Below are 17677 nucleotides of genomic sequence, written 5' to 3'. Positions count from 1 at the left end.
TGCTAAGAGTGATCAGTTTACCCACACGGCAGCAAATAGGAGCCTTACCTCACACTCTCTATCAGCCAAAAACGCATTTATAAAGTACAGCGTGTACAGTCTGTAACAAGCCTCTGAGCTGATGTGCTCACTGGGCTGAAATAGAGGAGGATCAGAGGAACAAGTAAAAGAAAGAGGCTTATTTGAAAAGATGGAAGAGGAAGGACGAGGGAGGAAATTACTGTGTACAGATGGCACGTTCTGGGCCCAAAGGATTTTATAATTTTGGGATTAATTGGTGTAAAGGATGGTGTGAAACAGACCCCATAACAAGACACTTTGCATAACTTCGGTCAGGTAGATGATGGAAATCTCTTAGCGTCATGACTGACCTGATGTTTTTACCACTAAATCCCACCTTCATCCATGTCAATCTTCCCCCGTCATGATACACACCATCTAAAACACACTCCAGACCTCATTAGCATGCAGCAATATGCAAATGGACTTGATTTGTTAGTCTCTGTGAGTTTCATATCACCAGGTTTTTTTTCTCTTCCTCTCTCTTTCCAAGCCGTGCTGTCGCTCACTCCATCCCTCTCTCCTGTTTTTCCTCTCCTGGCAACGTCTACACACACACACACACAGATAAACTCGGTGAACTCATCTACAGTAGAATGTGCCACAGTCGTCCATGTGTTCCTCTATCTGTGTGCTTCTGCAGATGTGTGCACCATATTGATCTCCTCTCACTGAGGGAACACGGCCCTTTAATGTCCACTCATTCTCTGGTAGAACGTGCAGCACCGCTACATCTGTTATTCCATTTTTGATATTTCAGACATGGCAAGAGAGAGAGAAATAGGTACTAACAATGAGGGAGACAACACTGCAGCCCGAGGCATCCAACAATGACTCCTGCCTGAAAATAGAGACGGAGCTCTTCTATGTTGAGTGGAATTACAACATGATTAGCTCTCGGGCATGGGATGTGGGATAATAATGGCTTCTGAGCTACAGGGGCAAATGAAACACTGCGCCATCATCCCCGGGCTTCAGGTAGGACCAGTCTGTGCCACAGACATATTAGCATCACATTTGAAAAGCCCAGAAGGTCGTTTAAGACTTTGTGCTGTTTTTGAGGTATTTTTAAGATCCTTAAAGACTTAATTTACTCATATAGCAACCAAAATTTAACCTAATCTAAACAGAAGTGAGATGGAAAAACATCTCTCCATCTAAGATAGATGTAGCCTCAGTGTCTGAAAAGTGGTGCTCAAGCGCCTTAAATGCTTTCTTCCTAATGGCCAGCAGAGGGCAACATCACTGGCTGCAAAAAGAGCCGGAGTGTATGAAAGCCTAAGGGAAAATGACTCCACTTCTCACTTGATTAATGCCCTCAGTAATGACTTTGTGGTGAGTTTAAAGTCACAATTATAAGATTAAAGTCTTAGAGTCCAATGTAATGTCTGTTTTGTTTTTCCTGAAGGTCCATTCAAAGTAAAAAAAGATGATAAAGCAGTGTATGTCTTAGGATGTGGCAGCGAGCCCTTAATTGCTCCGTCAGTTACACCTGTTGTTCCTGACGTCCGGGTGTAAGAAAATATTGTTTAGTATTACAGTAGTATTTATTTATTTACCTGTTTTTATTAAAATTTGAATTGTTGATATTTAAGTTTTAGGTACTTTACTCGACTATTTCTAATTTGGTACTTGATTACTATCCAGAAAAATTTTTTTATAGTCTATAAGATTGTGATGATGCATAGAAAATAGAGTCTCACACTGAAAACATTGCAGTCTGATTTCAGCATTAAGTCTGTTATGACTGTTGAATAAACATGTGTCTACTTTAATAATCAACTTATGACTTACTTTGAATGTTATCAGTATATATTATTAAAAATATCCTATTATGTCAAATTAACCATCACAAATTCAATACTATTCAGTTTTCTATCATGGGAGATTAAGAAAACATATGTTTGAATTTGTAACTAGACTTTTTTACTCTATCAGCGATTTTTCATTAAAAAAAATCCTCAGATTTTCTGCTGATTCATTTTCAGCCTGAGAAGTGTTTGTTTTTTTCAGCTGATTCACATACACCCAAACCGATCTTTATCCACGTTGCTGTAGTTTAAACGCCCCCAAAGGAGCCCAACTCAGCACCACCTGGACCATCTCCCACATTGAAATCCTGCTTATAGGTTCACGTATCAATAATTCAACAAGGAACCATTTTCACTATGAGAACATCTGATGAAGGAAATGCTCTACTCATAATATTTACTTTTACAGCACTTCAAAAACAGCACTTCTACTTATAATTCCACCTACAGCTTTTCATCATGCCATTGATGTTTTATACATGTAAGTAGCTTTGTGACTTTTTCAGATCTCCTGTACTACGATGTTTACTAAGTATTTAAATGCATATTCACAATACATCAATATCTTGGGTGTATAAGGCATAAATGTCTCGTCTTTGTTTACTTAAGTGCTTATTATACATTTTTTTGTTACAACCTGTGTGCATTTAACTCTGGAGATACCTGTGATGTGTTTTTTAAAGAATATTCATCAATACAGTGTCAGTAATGCGTATATATAATATCATAAATATGTGTGTATTTGTTCTTTTTGTATGCATTCATATAGTTATGGTAGCAGACCCAGCTTTGTGCACTTGCCTTTTGAGCTTAATTACTTAGTAAAATAGGGCCCACAGCTGTTATAATTATAGATATAATTAAAGATGAATTTGACTGATTGGTATTATATCCTATTTAATATTTTCTATATATATTAAGATATTATTGTTAAGACTATAATATTATTATGATCGACTATTATGCGAATCATTATATCACCGTTAATAACTATTTGCCCAAAAAAGCCAAGTATTCCTGTTCTTTTGTAACAAACATCTAAATTAAAGCTGCGGTTTTCGTACTTTTTCTCAATAATAAACATTACAAAAAGAATTCAGGTTGAATTTTAGTGAAATGAAGCTCCGCAGACTCTCGGTTGGTTTAGAGTCCAATTATTTTCAGCTTAGTTTCGCTCCATATTTTCCCTGTTACATGCAGTGACTCTGATACCCAACAGTGGACCCTGCCCCACAGCTTGATCCCCACCACATTAAAAGAACACTTCACCTTCAATTCACAGCCATGTGTCAATCAGCACACTTGTAAATTATGTTATAATAATAAAGAACCACATAACGTTTTTTTCCCTGCTCTGATAAATCTACAAAATATGAAGTTCCCGTAAATAGACAACTGCAATTAATCCAGTCATTATCCTGCTAACTGTATCCTTTTCCTCCCCGTTGTACGGTGTATCCCTGTATGTTACTGCAGGATGGCCTTCAGTGTCCACAGCACTGTGAGCAACAAAAATGTGGGAGAGAATGATGTAAATATTGCATTTGTGGTGATGATGCATTGCATTTAGCTACCAAACCCACACTGTGAAACAACCAGGCTGCAGATTCTACTCACATTTTCACATGAACTGCTGTTTGCAGAGTAAAAACTATCATTTGGGACACGTGTACACTTCTGCCTGTGGCTTAGAGTGTGCACAGGGCCACGATTGGGCCTGTTGCACAGAATATTGTTACATTACATGACCCTCCTTCACTCACACCTTCAAGCTGACCTTGAGAAGCAGAAATGTGAACTACTTCACTTTAAGCCCTCTTATGTTCAGGGAGAAGACAGCTAAAGAAGAGAAATGAGACATGTGTGTGTGTGTTAAGATAGTGATGTGTCTTTTTCAGCTTGGTATGTTTGGCTCCTGCCAATCCTCCTGAACCCCCTGACCCCTCGCCTCGCCCTCTGTACCTGTGGCAGCGCGATGGAAAGCTGCCTCTGGAGGGACTCCTTCTCGTGGCCGAGCTCTCGTAGGCGTAGATGCGCCGTCCCCAGACTGTCCTGCGTCTCCCTCAGGCTCTCCAGCAGCCTCTCCCTCTCCGTCAACATGTTCACCATCAGCGACTCCAGGTTTCCTGTGCTTCCTCCTTCATCGCCTCCGCCTCCACCGCCGCCACCGCGCGGGTCCCGGCTGCCGTAGCCCCCAATGCTTCCCATTCCGCCACCCATCCCTCCTCCTCCGCCCCCTGCCGGGGAAGACGAGCCACCTCCACCTCCACCGCGCCCGTCCTCCGAGATGGTGGGCATCACCTCGCACATCATCTTGAGGCCTGGGTGTGAGAGGTGTTATCTGAGAAGATGACTAGGACACTTAGGCAGAGTGTCTGGTGAGCGGCCGGTCAGCCCTCGTCATGAAATGCACAACAGTTAGTTTGTTTATCTTTTTCTGGGGGGTGCGGGGGGGGGGGGGGTCTTTCCTCTCAAGCTGACTGGATGAGGCTCACAGGCGAGAAACAAGTGCTGGGGGAGGATGGACGTGGCAGCTTTGTGAATTTGTGAGTGAGGCTATACGGTGGCAGTCCCAGTTGTTGGAACAGAAGACAGTGTAGGGTGACAGCAGCTAAAGGGGGCTGGTGTATAAGGGGAGGAAAGGGGTGAGATGGGGTGTAGGGGTAAGAGGGAGAAGTGCAGGTTTGGTGGGCGACCTCTGACCCCCTGGCCCAGGCTTCACTGAGGTGCCAGGTGAACCTAGAAGAGGAGAAGGAAGAAGAGGATTAAGAAGAGAAAGTGAGAGGTCATTTTCAGGCACATATGCGATGGATGTGGTGCTGAGAGGAGCTGGAGGAGAATAAAATGATGAAGGCATCCAACGCGAGCCAGGTTGTGATCCGTCCTCAACACTCATATGGATCCATTTCTCACACACACACACACACACACACACACACGCACACGCACACGCACACACACACACAATAACGGGACACTTTTTTTTGAAACCACAAAAGCAGCAGTGCTGTCTCTTAACACTGACAGCAGCATCGCGATACTCTTGGAGTAATTCATCCATCTGGGTATGTCTCGGCTTTATGTATCCGCGCGTCCACAGCCATAATGGTAATAACGAATGCGCATGATGTACGGAAATGAGTCCACAAAACGCCGTCACGCAAATACGGAGCAAGCATCAGGAGAAAGACGCGGCGCTGTTTCTTACATTTATTTGGAGGGGGGGCAATAGGGTGTCATCATGAATTGTAATTGCGGGCTGTATCCAGGAGGAAATACGGCTCCCGAACCCGAAGGCTTATTAACAACAGAGTGGTCAGACAGGGAATTAATTACTGTTCCGGAAAAATAAATGATCCAAATATGTGGAAACCAGCGTATATTCATGCGCTTAAAGGCTGCACAGGATAGCCTCACACCGCTATCACGTCATGGTGGGAGGTGCCAATCATCCAGTAAATGATGGAGGCCTAATTAACGAGATTGAAGCCGGAGATATTACACATCAGTGGATTATTTCCCTTTTTTGCCACTAAGATGAACCTAAATGTCGCCAAAGCGTCGCGCCGCGCTTGGCTTTATTCCGACTGCAAGGCGTCTATTTCCTATCAACACCCCACTGCCCCCCACCCCGCACACACACGCCACCCTGCTCCCCCCCACCCACCCATAAAAACAGCTGGACCGTCTAACGCACGGCTACATCTGCGTGCCGCACATCACCGTGCCACCCCGATCAATCCGTGTGCCTTACCCTTTCCATGAGCGACAGAGAAAGGAAATAAACGCGCATCGTGGCCCGGTTCACTCCATCGGAGCAGCTGAGAGACGGAGGCTGCAGGTTATCCCCGTTACAGCCCGGTTACCAGCTTGCCCCATCCCCTCCCTCTCTCTGCTGTGGAAGAGACAGCACGGCTCAGCCGCTGCGTCAAAGCGCAGGTAGCGAACACGGGGGGTATCCGGTTAAGACTTTCAGAATAAAAGTGTGAAACTGGCAGTCCAGGGATGTGGTTCTTCTTTAAAATATTTATTTATGACATTGTAAGAGACGTGTACGTCTCTTAAGGGAAGAATGTGAGGGTGGTGCAGGACATACAGTGCATGAGAACAGCGAGACTGGTGCAAGCTAAACTGTGAGTGAGGAGTAACATAGTTTCAATGGAGGGGTGGCATACTGGTTGACAGATGAGGTCAGGCAGAAGTCTGCCTGGACTACTGTGTTTGCAGATTGCATTATGATTTGTAGTAAGAGTAGGGAGCAGATGGATGAGAGGTACACTCTGAAGAGAAGAGGATTCAGTCAGTAGAAGCAAGACAGAGTACAGGTCTGTGCATGGAAGGGAGACAGGTGTAACAGTGAAGCTGCAGGGAGTAGAGGCACTGAAGGTGGATGGTGGAAACCTGGGATCAACTAGGTAGGCGTGGTGGAGCGGATGGAGACGAGTGTCAGGGGTGATATGTGGCAGAAGGATAGCAGCAAGAGTGAAAGAGAAGGTGTACAAGATGTTAGTGAGAGCTGCTCTGATGTATGGTTTGGGGACGGTGGTACTGACAAAAAGACAGGAAGTGCAGCTGAAGATGTTCAGATGTTCAGAATGGACAGAAATAGAAATAACAGTGAGGAACAGCTCAGGTTGAGCGGTTTGGAGACAAAGTTGGAGAGACCAGGCTGAGAGGGTTTGGACCTGTGCAGAGGAGCACATGTGGATATACTGGAGAAAGGATGTTAAAAATGGAGCTACCAGGCAGGAGGAAAAGAGGAAGACCACAGAGAAGTTTCATGGATGTAGTGACTGAGGACATGCAGAGGGTTAGTGTGACACAGGAGGATGCTCGAGACAGGGTGAGGTGAAGGCAAATGATCTGCTGTGTTGACTCTTTAAGTAAACAGCCTAAAAAAAGAAAGAATTTAAATTATGAAAGAATTTAAATTATGAAAGAATTTAGCAGAAATTGTGCTTAGAAGCAAATTTCCAGGAGAAAAAGAAAGAATTTTCAAATCTTATTTCTTATTTCCATTTTAAAATCAGATTCAGTATAAATGCAGTTTTGAGGTCAGAGTTCAAGAGTTTAAAGATTTATCCATTAAACACGAGGAGACTAATTGTTTCCCACAAGCCAAAAGATGAGTATATAAATGGACAAGTACCGTACCGTTTTATCCATGGTGCCCACTTTCCACATTTCATTACAGTGATTTTTTATTTAAAGTAATTCTAACCAAAACATAAAGGTCAAAGGACAAATCAGGAGATTGTAAACTAGGATAGAAAACAAATGTAATTTATATCTGCTGTATTTCTAGTTTATTTATTTTTTTAAAATATGTTTTTGGATTTACCCAATCTTTCTCTTTTAACTGAGATATATATTTGAGTGGAACTTCGTGCAAGTAAAGCTGTTAAACACGTGAAAACACTGAATTTTCAGGACAGAATGAGTAGCCTGATTCAGAAAAAAACATCAGAGAGGGACCGTGAACATATTTACCTTTTTTTGCCCCTCGGAAATAATAAATATGTTATTATAAAGTTGCTCTGTGGGGAAAAATGAGCCGTGACTGAACAAAATGAACGCTTCAAAGAGGTTTATATTAAAGACAAACTCGAGCTTTTCCGCCTCCCTTCCTGCTGTTTCTGTGAAGCTTGACGACCTCCAATCGTTTTCTCTCCTCGTGAAGACGCTGTCTCTTAAAGAAACACGCTCTTACCGGCTTTCACGTTTTTAAACCTCCCATCCCCACATTTCTTTCCAGCTGCCTCTCCTCGCCTTTTCTCCGTGCTTATCCGCAGAACAAAGGCAGACCAATCTGAGCTGTTATGTGGGTGAATACTTTCCAATTTATCCTCTTTGTGTAATAGATAAAACTTGCAGGCACAATGGTACAATTGCACCCTCTAGTGTCTGAAATGGAGAAATTCAGTACACTAGTAGCATAAGGTTTCAGGCTAAATGTCTGGAATTTAGGCAAACATCATCATATCTGTTTAACTGGAGGTTTTTAAAAGGTCGCAGTCAGCAATGAACAACTTCAAAATGAACAAAGTTGAACTTTTGCGAAGTCAGACATTAGAAAGGAATCTGGGGCTTATTGTGGGGGAACTTTTTTTCTTCTTCAGTCTAATTAAATAGAAAAAAAATGTATACATTTCTTCTTTTATGTGATTGGTCGGAAAATGTGAAGATGTATCTATGAAAATTTCTCAGTCACTTCACCAATAGGAGCTCTGGGGAGGCGGGTTTTAAGCCCCTGGGTATTGGGGTGGGGGGGTTGCCGGGGTGACGTAATGTCCTCTCCAGAGAGCCACCAGTGCTCTAAATTAAATAGTTTTGAGATGCGGAGGGGGTGGGGTGTTAGTGTGTGTGTGTGTGTGTGTGTGGGGGGGGGGGGGGATAAAGAAATGATGGAAAATAATAGAAAAAATGAAAAGAAAGAAAAAGAAAAGCCAGAAGAAGTCTTTGTAATACTGAGAAGAAATGTTATATGATCTACTTTCTTAAAGATTTTGGTGTTGGTACAATTTAATGGCCCAAGGTTGTATAGTATACCAGATAATACCTTTTACTAGACACACCTTGCTAGTTGTAGTTGGATATTATTGCCTTAATTCTACATGACACAAATCAAAACAGCTGCTGGAAACATTCCTCTGAGATTCTGGTCCATAGTGACATGATCACATCGCACAGTTGTTGATTTAATCCCAAGCTCTCATTCCACCACATGCCAGAGGTGCTCTATTGGACTCAGAGCTTGTGACCTTGGAGGTCATCTGAGTACAGTGAACTCAGTGTCATGTTTTTTGAAGGATGCAAAGTTGGTACTACACTGTAAAAAGAATAACCCTATTCAAATTAAAAAAAATGATGTCCAATTGTCACATCCAAAATATTTGGCTTCAGAGAATCCAAATTGAGTCACTTGATTTGACCTGATACTTTTATGTTGATATAAACAATATTACTAGACTTGACTGAAACTTTAAATTTTGCATTGATCCAAATTGATTTTTTTACATAGAACCATATTTTAATTATTGAACCAAGCTAATATATTGAAATTTAACCAACCTAATGTATTCACATCGAACCAAATTAACATGAACTAATATGTTTGTGTTGAAGCCAGGTAATTGATTTACATATATTCAAACTATATTTTTTAAATTTCATTTTATTTCAGTTCAAAAATGCTCTGCATTTCCTATAAAAAACAAGACAGTTGGCCAACCAATTATTTCAAAATTATTTATTGTTCCAAACCATTTTAACTATAATCAATAGAGAGGATTAGTAATATACAGATTTAGTGCTACGGCAGAAATGATTAGAGAAATGTTTGTTTTATAAAACCTGCAACCTTTTGAAAACCAGTATAAAACCTGCAACCTTTTGAAAACCAGTATAAAACCTGCAACCTGTCTAAAACTGGCATAAAACCATTATAAAAACTCTTTTTAAACCAATTTGCAAGTACTCAAAAATGTTTATATGTGCACTGTGCCTGTACAATGTAAAAAAAAATCTACACATGTATCAATGAAATCAACTTAAATCTCCCTTTCAAATGGGTGTTCTTATAAATTTTTGAATGTAGAATACCACTGCAGGCCAACCAAGAAAATAACCAAGCACACATGCACATGCATGTGCACATACACATCCACACATGCATGCAAACACACTACTGTGCAGTGTTAAGTTCACAATTAAGTTTGCGAATCTTAGAGGTCATCTTGTTAAAGTCAAGCTCCATCATAATCTTTTGAAGAGCCTCAAAGGTGAACCTGAATCCTCGTGGATATTCCATTTTAAGAGCATAACAGAGTCCAAAGACCATTGCCACTCCAGCTGCCACAGAAGGCAACTCATTCAGGACTTCCACACCATCAATGATTATCCCGATGTCTCGACGCTGATGTAGGAGGCTTGAGTTGTCCCTGAAGATGAAGAGTGCCATGGTGGTTACTCTGCAGCTCTTCCTCAGCTTCATCTTTCTGGGATATCTTGAGGTAAAATATGGAACAAAATGTACAAGTGAAGAACTGAAGTCTGGCACACCTGATAAATCTTTGACCATAATAAACTACTATTTTGATAGTTGTTTGGTCACAGACTATTAGAACAATTATTTGACTAATCAGATTGTGAATTGCATAATCATTAAATTAAATCAATGGTGGAAAATTTTCATAAATGTTCCACAAAGCCCAAGAAAAAAAAGAAAACAATACAGAACCCTAAGATATTAACTTGATGAGTTGATTAATCGTTGCTGTCCTACATTAATCATTGCATTTAATAGCAGAGTTGTCAAATTTACATCAAGAGACTGCATCTCATGTAGAGACAGAACAGATATGGACATACCATGTATTCTTTTATCAAGTCCTCAACACATCAGCAAGGTGAATGAGAGGATAATGATGGAGGGTCTAGATTATTATGAAATGTTTAAAAAGGATGTGCAGTGTAAATGCAAAATGATACCTGTTCAGATTAAATGAAAATGTATGCTTCAGCCATGGAATGGATGGAGCGATCTGTGGTTCTGAAAGCATACAGAAAAAAAAGAATAATGTTACTTCTCTATAAAACACATAACATAGAAAAACCAAGAAATACGTAACATGACATACACATCCTTATAAAAAGCTAGTACTATAATTTGATTTAGGTTTACCAAACAGTCTACAGACCAGCCATTAGCAACTAAGTTTGGCATAGGGTCAATTTAATGCTGTTAAAATTAAAATTTCTTCAGAAAATGCACATTTTTCCGAGCCGCGCCTGAAAGTCAATTGAAGGAATTAGTCTTATGTCATTGATCTTATATGCTGGCATGTTATTTCTGTCTCTAAATCATGCACATTAATAATTATCTTTTGCGCTCGGTGTACACACATAACACACAGATATTTATATGAAGAGAGACAGAGACAAACGTGCGCGCACAAACACAAGCTTGTGTCTAGAAACCGCGCGCTCACCAGAAAAATTCAAACGAAGCGGAGCACGGAGTTATACTATGAATGTTATGAACTATGAACTTATGCTAGCTAGCTGTATCCACCACCGATGCATCGTGGTAACGCTAGCTAGTTAGTATACTGGTAAAAAACGGCTTTTTGCCTAACTTGCATTCCTGACTGTGATGGTCGGTTTCTGGTAACCAGTTCTAACGTCGCGCCGGATAGCTAGCTAGCTTGTAGCTAGCAGCTACAATCATGCAAAAATTAGGGGTGGCTGTCGACCCAGCTTAAATGGGGTTATTTTCTGCAATTTTGGCAATACAAATTATAAAAGCTTTTGTAACACACTTGGCTTTACTTACGTTTATTTTCAGATGAAATTAATCAAAGATGTGACACGATGTTTCCAGCAGCCATGCAGAATAAAAATGGGTCCCGGTCTATTTCTGGTGGGCGTGTTCAAGTGCAAATCACTTTGACTCAAATTAAAGATATTATCTGTTCAACATGAAAAGAAATATATGTTTTGAGAGAAATCTAAAACTTTGCGTTGTGTCCTTTGTACAGATATTTAGTTTCATCCAAATCAAAAGTGGTATTTTAAAATGCAAAAAGAAAGGGTTTCACAATCAAATCAATGATTTTATTCTGTTTTGAATGGCACTTATTAGATTGAATGAATGACTGCATGTTAGACTTTTTTCAGTGTAAAGGGCCCACACCATTTCATCTCCACCAACAGCATGAACTGTTGAAACAAAGCAGGAGGGATTCATGCTTTCATGTTGTTAAATTCTGTCACAGCATCAAAACTCAGACCAGGAAGTGTGAATTGTCGCCTCAGTTTATTGTTAGCTGTCAGGAGTGGCACACAGTGTGCTCTTCTGCTTCAAGATTTACTGTTTTGTGTGTTCAGAGATGCTGCATGGTTGTAAAGAGCAGTTATTTGACTTACTGTTGCCTTCCCATCAGCTTGACATAAACTGGCTAATCTCCTCTGCCATTAATAAAACATTTTCATCCAGTATACTACACTAGATTGGCTCTCTTTCAGACCATTCTCTGTAAACCCTGGAGGTGGTTGTGTGGGTAAATTCCAGTAGAGGAGTGACACACTCAGACCAGCTCGTCTGGTACCAACTACCATGCCATATCCAAAGGCACCAATCCACCTTTCAGTTTGAACCTCAGCAGGTCATCTTGACCATGTCGGCACGCCTGAATGCACTGAGCTGCTGCCATGTGAGTGGACTGTGAGTGTATTTTAATGAATATAAGCCAGGTTGAGAATGTTGTACAGCCACAAAATGTCTAAAAACGATGGAAAATAAATATATAATGTGTTTTGTTCCCTTTTTTTCACATCTGCAGCTGAGTTAACAGATTACTATACATCACTTCAAAAATCAGAAATGATACTTGCAAAATATTCAGTTAATCTATTTATTCACATTAAAATTTGACAGTCTTTGCGAATAATGATGAAATGCACTCATGAGTTAAGGTCTGCAAAAAGTAATTTGTCCATTTCAAATCGACAGAGAGACAAAAGCTAAATAATAAGCTTCCTAGTTTACGGAATAACAGAGTTGATTAAATATGAGCTGCAAATACATGAGATGTTGCCTGGAATGACAACTCTGTGTGACTCATTTGGGATTTTCATACAAAGAGACAAGAGAGGAAGGGACAAGCAGCTTGGCATTGTGATTTGGCAACACTACATGAAAAAGGTTTATTACTAAAAAGCTCAGAACAGCAGCTGGAGGAGGAGGAGGAGGCACCATTTACAGAATTACAATGTCTGCTCCTCTTTAAGGGATTGAACAAGTCAGAGTAGTCATGATGGATGTGAGCAGAAGTACTCAAATCTTTTATATAACTACAACTATCAATACACCTATTGGGAATCATAGTTCTTTAAAAGTAAGTCTCGATATTAAATTTGATTAAAGGCGGTGGTGGAGGATGTGTTCAGATCCTTTCTTCATTACAAATAAAAGCCCTGCAGGAAATTATTTATTTTATAAGAGCATATAATAAGATATAACCCCTCCCCCAAATTAATAACAGCCAATTAAAATGGACATAAAATGACTCTATGTATTTGCCAAATATATTTTATCAGTTGACCACTGGACAGTTTAATCGATTCACCTCTGCTTTTATATTCTAATTAGCAAATGTACTGTCTATTTTAATTTATCTTGTTTTGTATGGAAAAAAAATCTGAAATTTAGAGTAGAAAAGTAGAATAACTGGAGCTGTCAAATAAGTGTAAAGGGATAAATAATACAGTGGAGGAAATAATTATTTGATCCAGAGCAAAAATGAACAGTCTCTAATTTTTCTGTTAGTTTCATTTTAATCTAGAAACCCCCCCCACACTACATAAAAGTTATACATTGATTTGCAACCCTTTTGGCGAGCACAGTGGTGAGACGTTTCTTGTACTCGGTTGCCAGGTTTGCACGTCTCAGGAAGCATTCAGGCACTTGTTTTCCTTTAGGTTTTTTGGCTGCTCGAAGCTTCAGCGTCTTGCACAGATTTTCTATAGGACTGAGGTCTGGAGACTGGCTCGGCCACTCCATGACCTCAATGTTTTTCTCCTTTAGTCACTCCATTGTTGTCTTATCGGTATGTTTTGGATTATTGCCATGCTGGAAGGCTTGTTCTCAATCCATCTTCAGTGTTCTGGCAGAGGAAAGGAGGTTCTCTTCCAAAACTTTATGGTACATGGTCCCCTTGATTGGTGCCTCAATGCAGTGAAGTCGTCCTGTACCCTTAGCACAAAAACATGTTGCCACATCCGTGCTTGACTGTGGGGATGATATTCTTCAGGTCCTCCAAACACAGTGGGTTGAGTTGGTGCCATATAGCTTGGTTTTGGTTTCAAACCGCAGAACTTTCTCTGAATCATTTAAATGTTCACCGCCAAACTTAAGACAGGCATGTACAAATGCCTGCTTGAGCAGGGGGACCTTTCCGGTGCTGCAAGATTTCAATCTATTACAGCGTAGTGTGTTACCAGTTTTGTCCTTGATGACTGCTCAGCCCCTATAGTTTTGAGCTGATCCCCCACCTTGCTCATGATGATCCTCACCCCATGAGGTAAGGTCGACTGAATGTCATTTTAAATGTCTTCAATAACTTCTGCATAACTGCACCAACAGCTGTCATCTTCTCACCAAACTTCACCCTGATGGTCTTATAGCTCATTCCAGCATTGTGCAGGTCTACAGTCTTGCTCCTGACATCCTTTGACAGCTCTTTGGTCTTTCTCATGGTGGTGGAGAAGTTTGAATGGAACAGAATGGAATGAACATCTGTCCACAGACACCAGAAATCACATTAGTAAGTAAGTAAGTAAAGTTTATTTATATAGCACCTTTCACAGACATATGTCACAAAGTGCTTTACAAGGTAAAAACATAATAGAGTCATAAAATACATCATAAAAACCCTGGTCTAATTAAAAGCTTTTTGAAATAAAAATGTCTTTAGCTGTTTTTTGAAGGTCTCCACTGAGTCCAAACCCCGTAGAAATGGGGGAAGCATAACACTAAAAAACAAACAAAACCTCATAAATAAACTCACCTCTTTACGTCCATGCTGAATACAGCTGCACATTATCATATTTAAAAGTTAAAAATATTTTTAATGTAAACACTTGTGTAAAACGCTTACTTCTACTATAGTTTCTAGATGTTTTTTCAACAAGTAGATTTGACTAGAATTGTTAAAATATTTTCCTGTAATAATAATTCCCTTAACAGTTTAACTAAAGGAATGTTTGTTAACCAATCTAAAATTTACTGTGATGCTCCTATATTAGCACAAACATCAGCTATAATTATTTTACCATTTTTCTTTGCTAACTGCTTAATAGCTACAGTCAAGTTTTGGTCAGCATCATTTCAGTTAGCTGCTGAAATAAAAACAAAAACAAAAAACAATAACTTGTGCTTACCCTGCAGCAGAAATGCATTTTAATGTTTATACTGCCTGAAAATGGTGGAGAGACGATAATAACCTCACCTGAAATCCCAAGTGAATTCAACAGGACATAGAGAGAAAAATGCAAATATAAATCTGATGAGTCACAGAAGTTGCTTCATGATAAACACAGACTGGATAATTTGGAAGGTTTGTTCAGACATCTATATTTGGCTGATGTGACAGCAGTGACTGACATGTGGCAGATGCATGGTCACCAGGAGGGGAGGGGCCCTGTGGGGTCATGACAGGTCAGCGGGTTAGAGGAATGCTGATAGGAATGCCCTGAGCGACAATCAGGGGTGCAACTCATCATGAGGACAACAACAAGAAGGATCAGCAGGTCCCCTGGGAGGCATGACAGTGGACAACAGGCCCAGTGTGTCTGCACACTCACAGTGATTCAGAGGAGAGGAGGGGGAAGCTGCGTTCACAAAAACTCATCTAAACAAGGAGATACAATGTGTGATACACAATAAACACAGATTATTACGCAGTGGGGGGAAAAGCTTGTGGAAAGACTTGGTTTTCAGCTTTAATTGATCATAAAATGTGCAAACACGATCTGCTAGAAAACACACACTCACTAGTTTTTCACCTATCTGGAGACAGATAAACAACTCAGGTTCTGGTGGAAAAACTGGTGAATATTTCTACCTTGCTTATAGCTGGAAATTAGACCTTTTTAAGTCACTCGTTGTCTTCACAGAACTGCTTCAGCTCAGCGTTATTCTCAGACTCTCTGAGGAGTCTGGATGCTTGTTTTATGCCTAAGCAGGATAGTGTGAAGACAGTCTGCAGGCAATCATGGATGGCCCGTCTACTTGCAGAGAGTGTTTGCTGTCAGAAGGGGGCAGTGTCAAAAGCATGATTCAACTAGTCTGTGGGTCACTCTTGGTTGTGCTGTTGCCGGTCGATCAGCCAACTACAGAGAAGAGTGAAGCTATAACCTACGAAGAACTGAAGTGAAAGGCCGGTCCTTATTCTATATCTCAGTAAATTTCATTTCTTTATTTATTATTAATTTATTCATCGCCTGATGTCAACCAAATAAAACATGGAGACACCTGTAAACTGAGACAGTGAAATCCTGATATTGCAGGAGGCTTTCTAGGCCACTGTCACCTTATGCTCGGTCCCTGACCCTATAGCCACAAGCTGTGGGTAGTAAGTAAAACAGTGAGATTATAGATACATATGGCAGAAGTTAGCTTTTTCTGAAGGATGTCTGGGCTCTTCCTTAGAGATGAGGATGAAGCTTGGTCACTTGGAAGGGGCCTAGTAGTAGAGCTACTACTCATCCACATTGAAAGGAACCAGCTGAGTTCCTTTCAATGTGGTATTTTAGGCATGTCTAACTGGGAGGAGGCCCTGAGAAAAACCAAGGAAACACTGAGAGATTATGTCTCTCAGCTGGCTTGCCTTCACATCTCCCAGAAACATGTGGGTAAGACAGGGTGATCTGGGCATTTCGGTTTAGATTACTGGGAAAATGGATGGATGGATTTAACCAGGTTTAATGAGAAGAGCTGGTTTAAAGATTAGCACGTTTTCCAACTCAAGCCCACAGAGGTCTGACTTAAATCATAAATGACAGACTTTTAATGTGTCTCAAACACAGGCATTCTTTGAGTTCCTCACTTTTACAAGGAATTTGGCGATGTTTGTGTTGATCTGTGTGTCGTGGATAGTTGGCTGTCTGGTTAGTCGCTGCAGCTGCTTGCAGAAAAAGACCAGTTCTCTGCAGGAGCAGTCGGGCCTTCCTTCACAGCTGCAGGGTTTCGGTACAACGACCAAGGACTCCACCACAGCAAAGCAACTGCTTGTCTCTATTACTGAATTATTTCTTTTTAATGTGGTACTGCACTCCAAACTAGTAACTAGCATGTTCTTATAAACACAACACTTATATTCGTTTACACCACCACAAAACAAAGCAAAACCTCATCGTTTCTATATTTTAAAAAAGAGGAAACAAATGAAAAACACTGTCAGGTTGTCTTTTGTAGTTTTATCATCAGATGAAGCAGAGCTAGTTGCTCCTTGGTACTATAACATAAAAGAGAAAGAGATATAAGCAGGTGTATTTAGGTAGGTGTAAGTTTAGCATGTTTCTTAAACAGTCAAGGTCAAGAGTAGGGCTGCAATGATTCATCGCAGAACTCAAGTAACCTGATTACAACATCCTCTAGGCAAATTCTTTTCTTTGATGTTTGGTTTAATCCATTTAAGTCGAGCGAAGTTTGCGACTAAAAATAGACTTGCAATAAAAAGGTATTTAGGGGTGCACGTCAATTAAAAGTATTTGAACATGCTCATGCCGCTCCCACTTTTCTCCACAAAGAGCCTTGTAGAGGCTAAACCTACTCTGAAGCCACTGAGGTGTTCGATGGGCGGGGTCGACGCGATGCTACTGTTATGAGCAAAACCTGTGGTAATGAGAAAGTCCAATAACTCCTGCTCATCATCGGTTCCATTTGTTGTTCCACCGTTCATCTTAGTATGCAACGTGTTTGCAATTAAACACGTAACGGTAATTAAATATACCTTAATAACCTTAAATACAACTAACCACTCTTACTAGATTTTATCATGTCGTCTCAACAAGAACAAATTAAGTTGCTGAATTTCTTTTTTTTGAGTGCAGACACACGCTTACTCATTCACAAGTGCATTTAGACACATAGAAATACACAAATACACATACCCATGTTAATGGAATAATCAATGGATATAAAATAATCAACAGCTGCAGTCCAAGTCAAGCATTAAAGCTAGGAGCAATCTTGGGATTTTAGTTGCCTGAATCTGCCTGTTGCCCCCTGTAGAGTTGTCAGT

The 17677-nt window shown here is 40.4% G+C and overlaps 1 protein-coding gene across 3 annotated transcripts in view; it reads right to left on the bottom strand.

Annotated features, from left to right (window-relative positions):
• ppfia3 (PTPRF interacting protein alpha 3) overlaps window positions 1–4184 on the bottom strand; it is a 28965-nt gene extending 24781 nt beyond the window's left edge. For all 3 annotated transcript variants that reach the window (XM_085352851.1, XM_085352849.1, XM_085352850.1), the window contains exon 1: window positions 3834–4184. In XM_085352851.1, the coding sequence (XP_085208977.1) occupies window positions 3834–4184 (351 nt within the window). The remainder of the gene's footprint in view (window positions 1–3833) is intronic.
• Window positions 4185–17677: the final 13493 nt, after the last annotated feature.

Source organism: Diplotaxodon limnothrissa, linkage group LG4 (genome assembly GCF_057381915.1).
Source record: "Diplotaxodon limnothrissa isolate DT_005_m linkage group LG4, D_limnothrissa_male_GT1.1, whole genome shotgun sequence".
Lineage (NCBI taxonomy): Eukaryota > Metazoa > Chordata > Actinopteri > Cichliformes > Cichlidae > Diplotaxodon > Diplotaxodon limnothrissa.
This window is presented reverse-complemented; position numbering and strand designations above follow the sequence as displayed.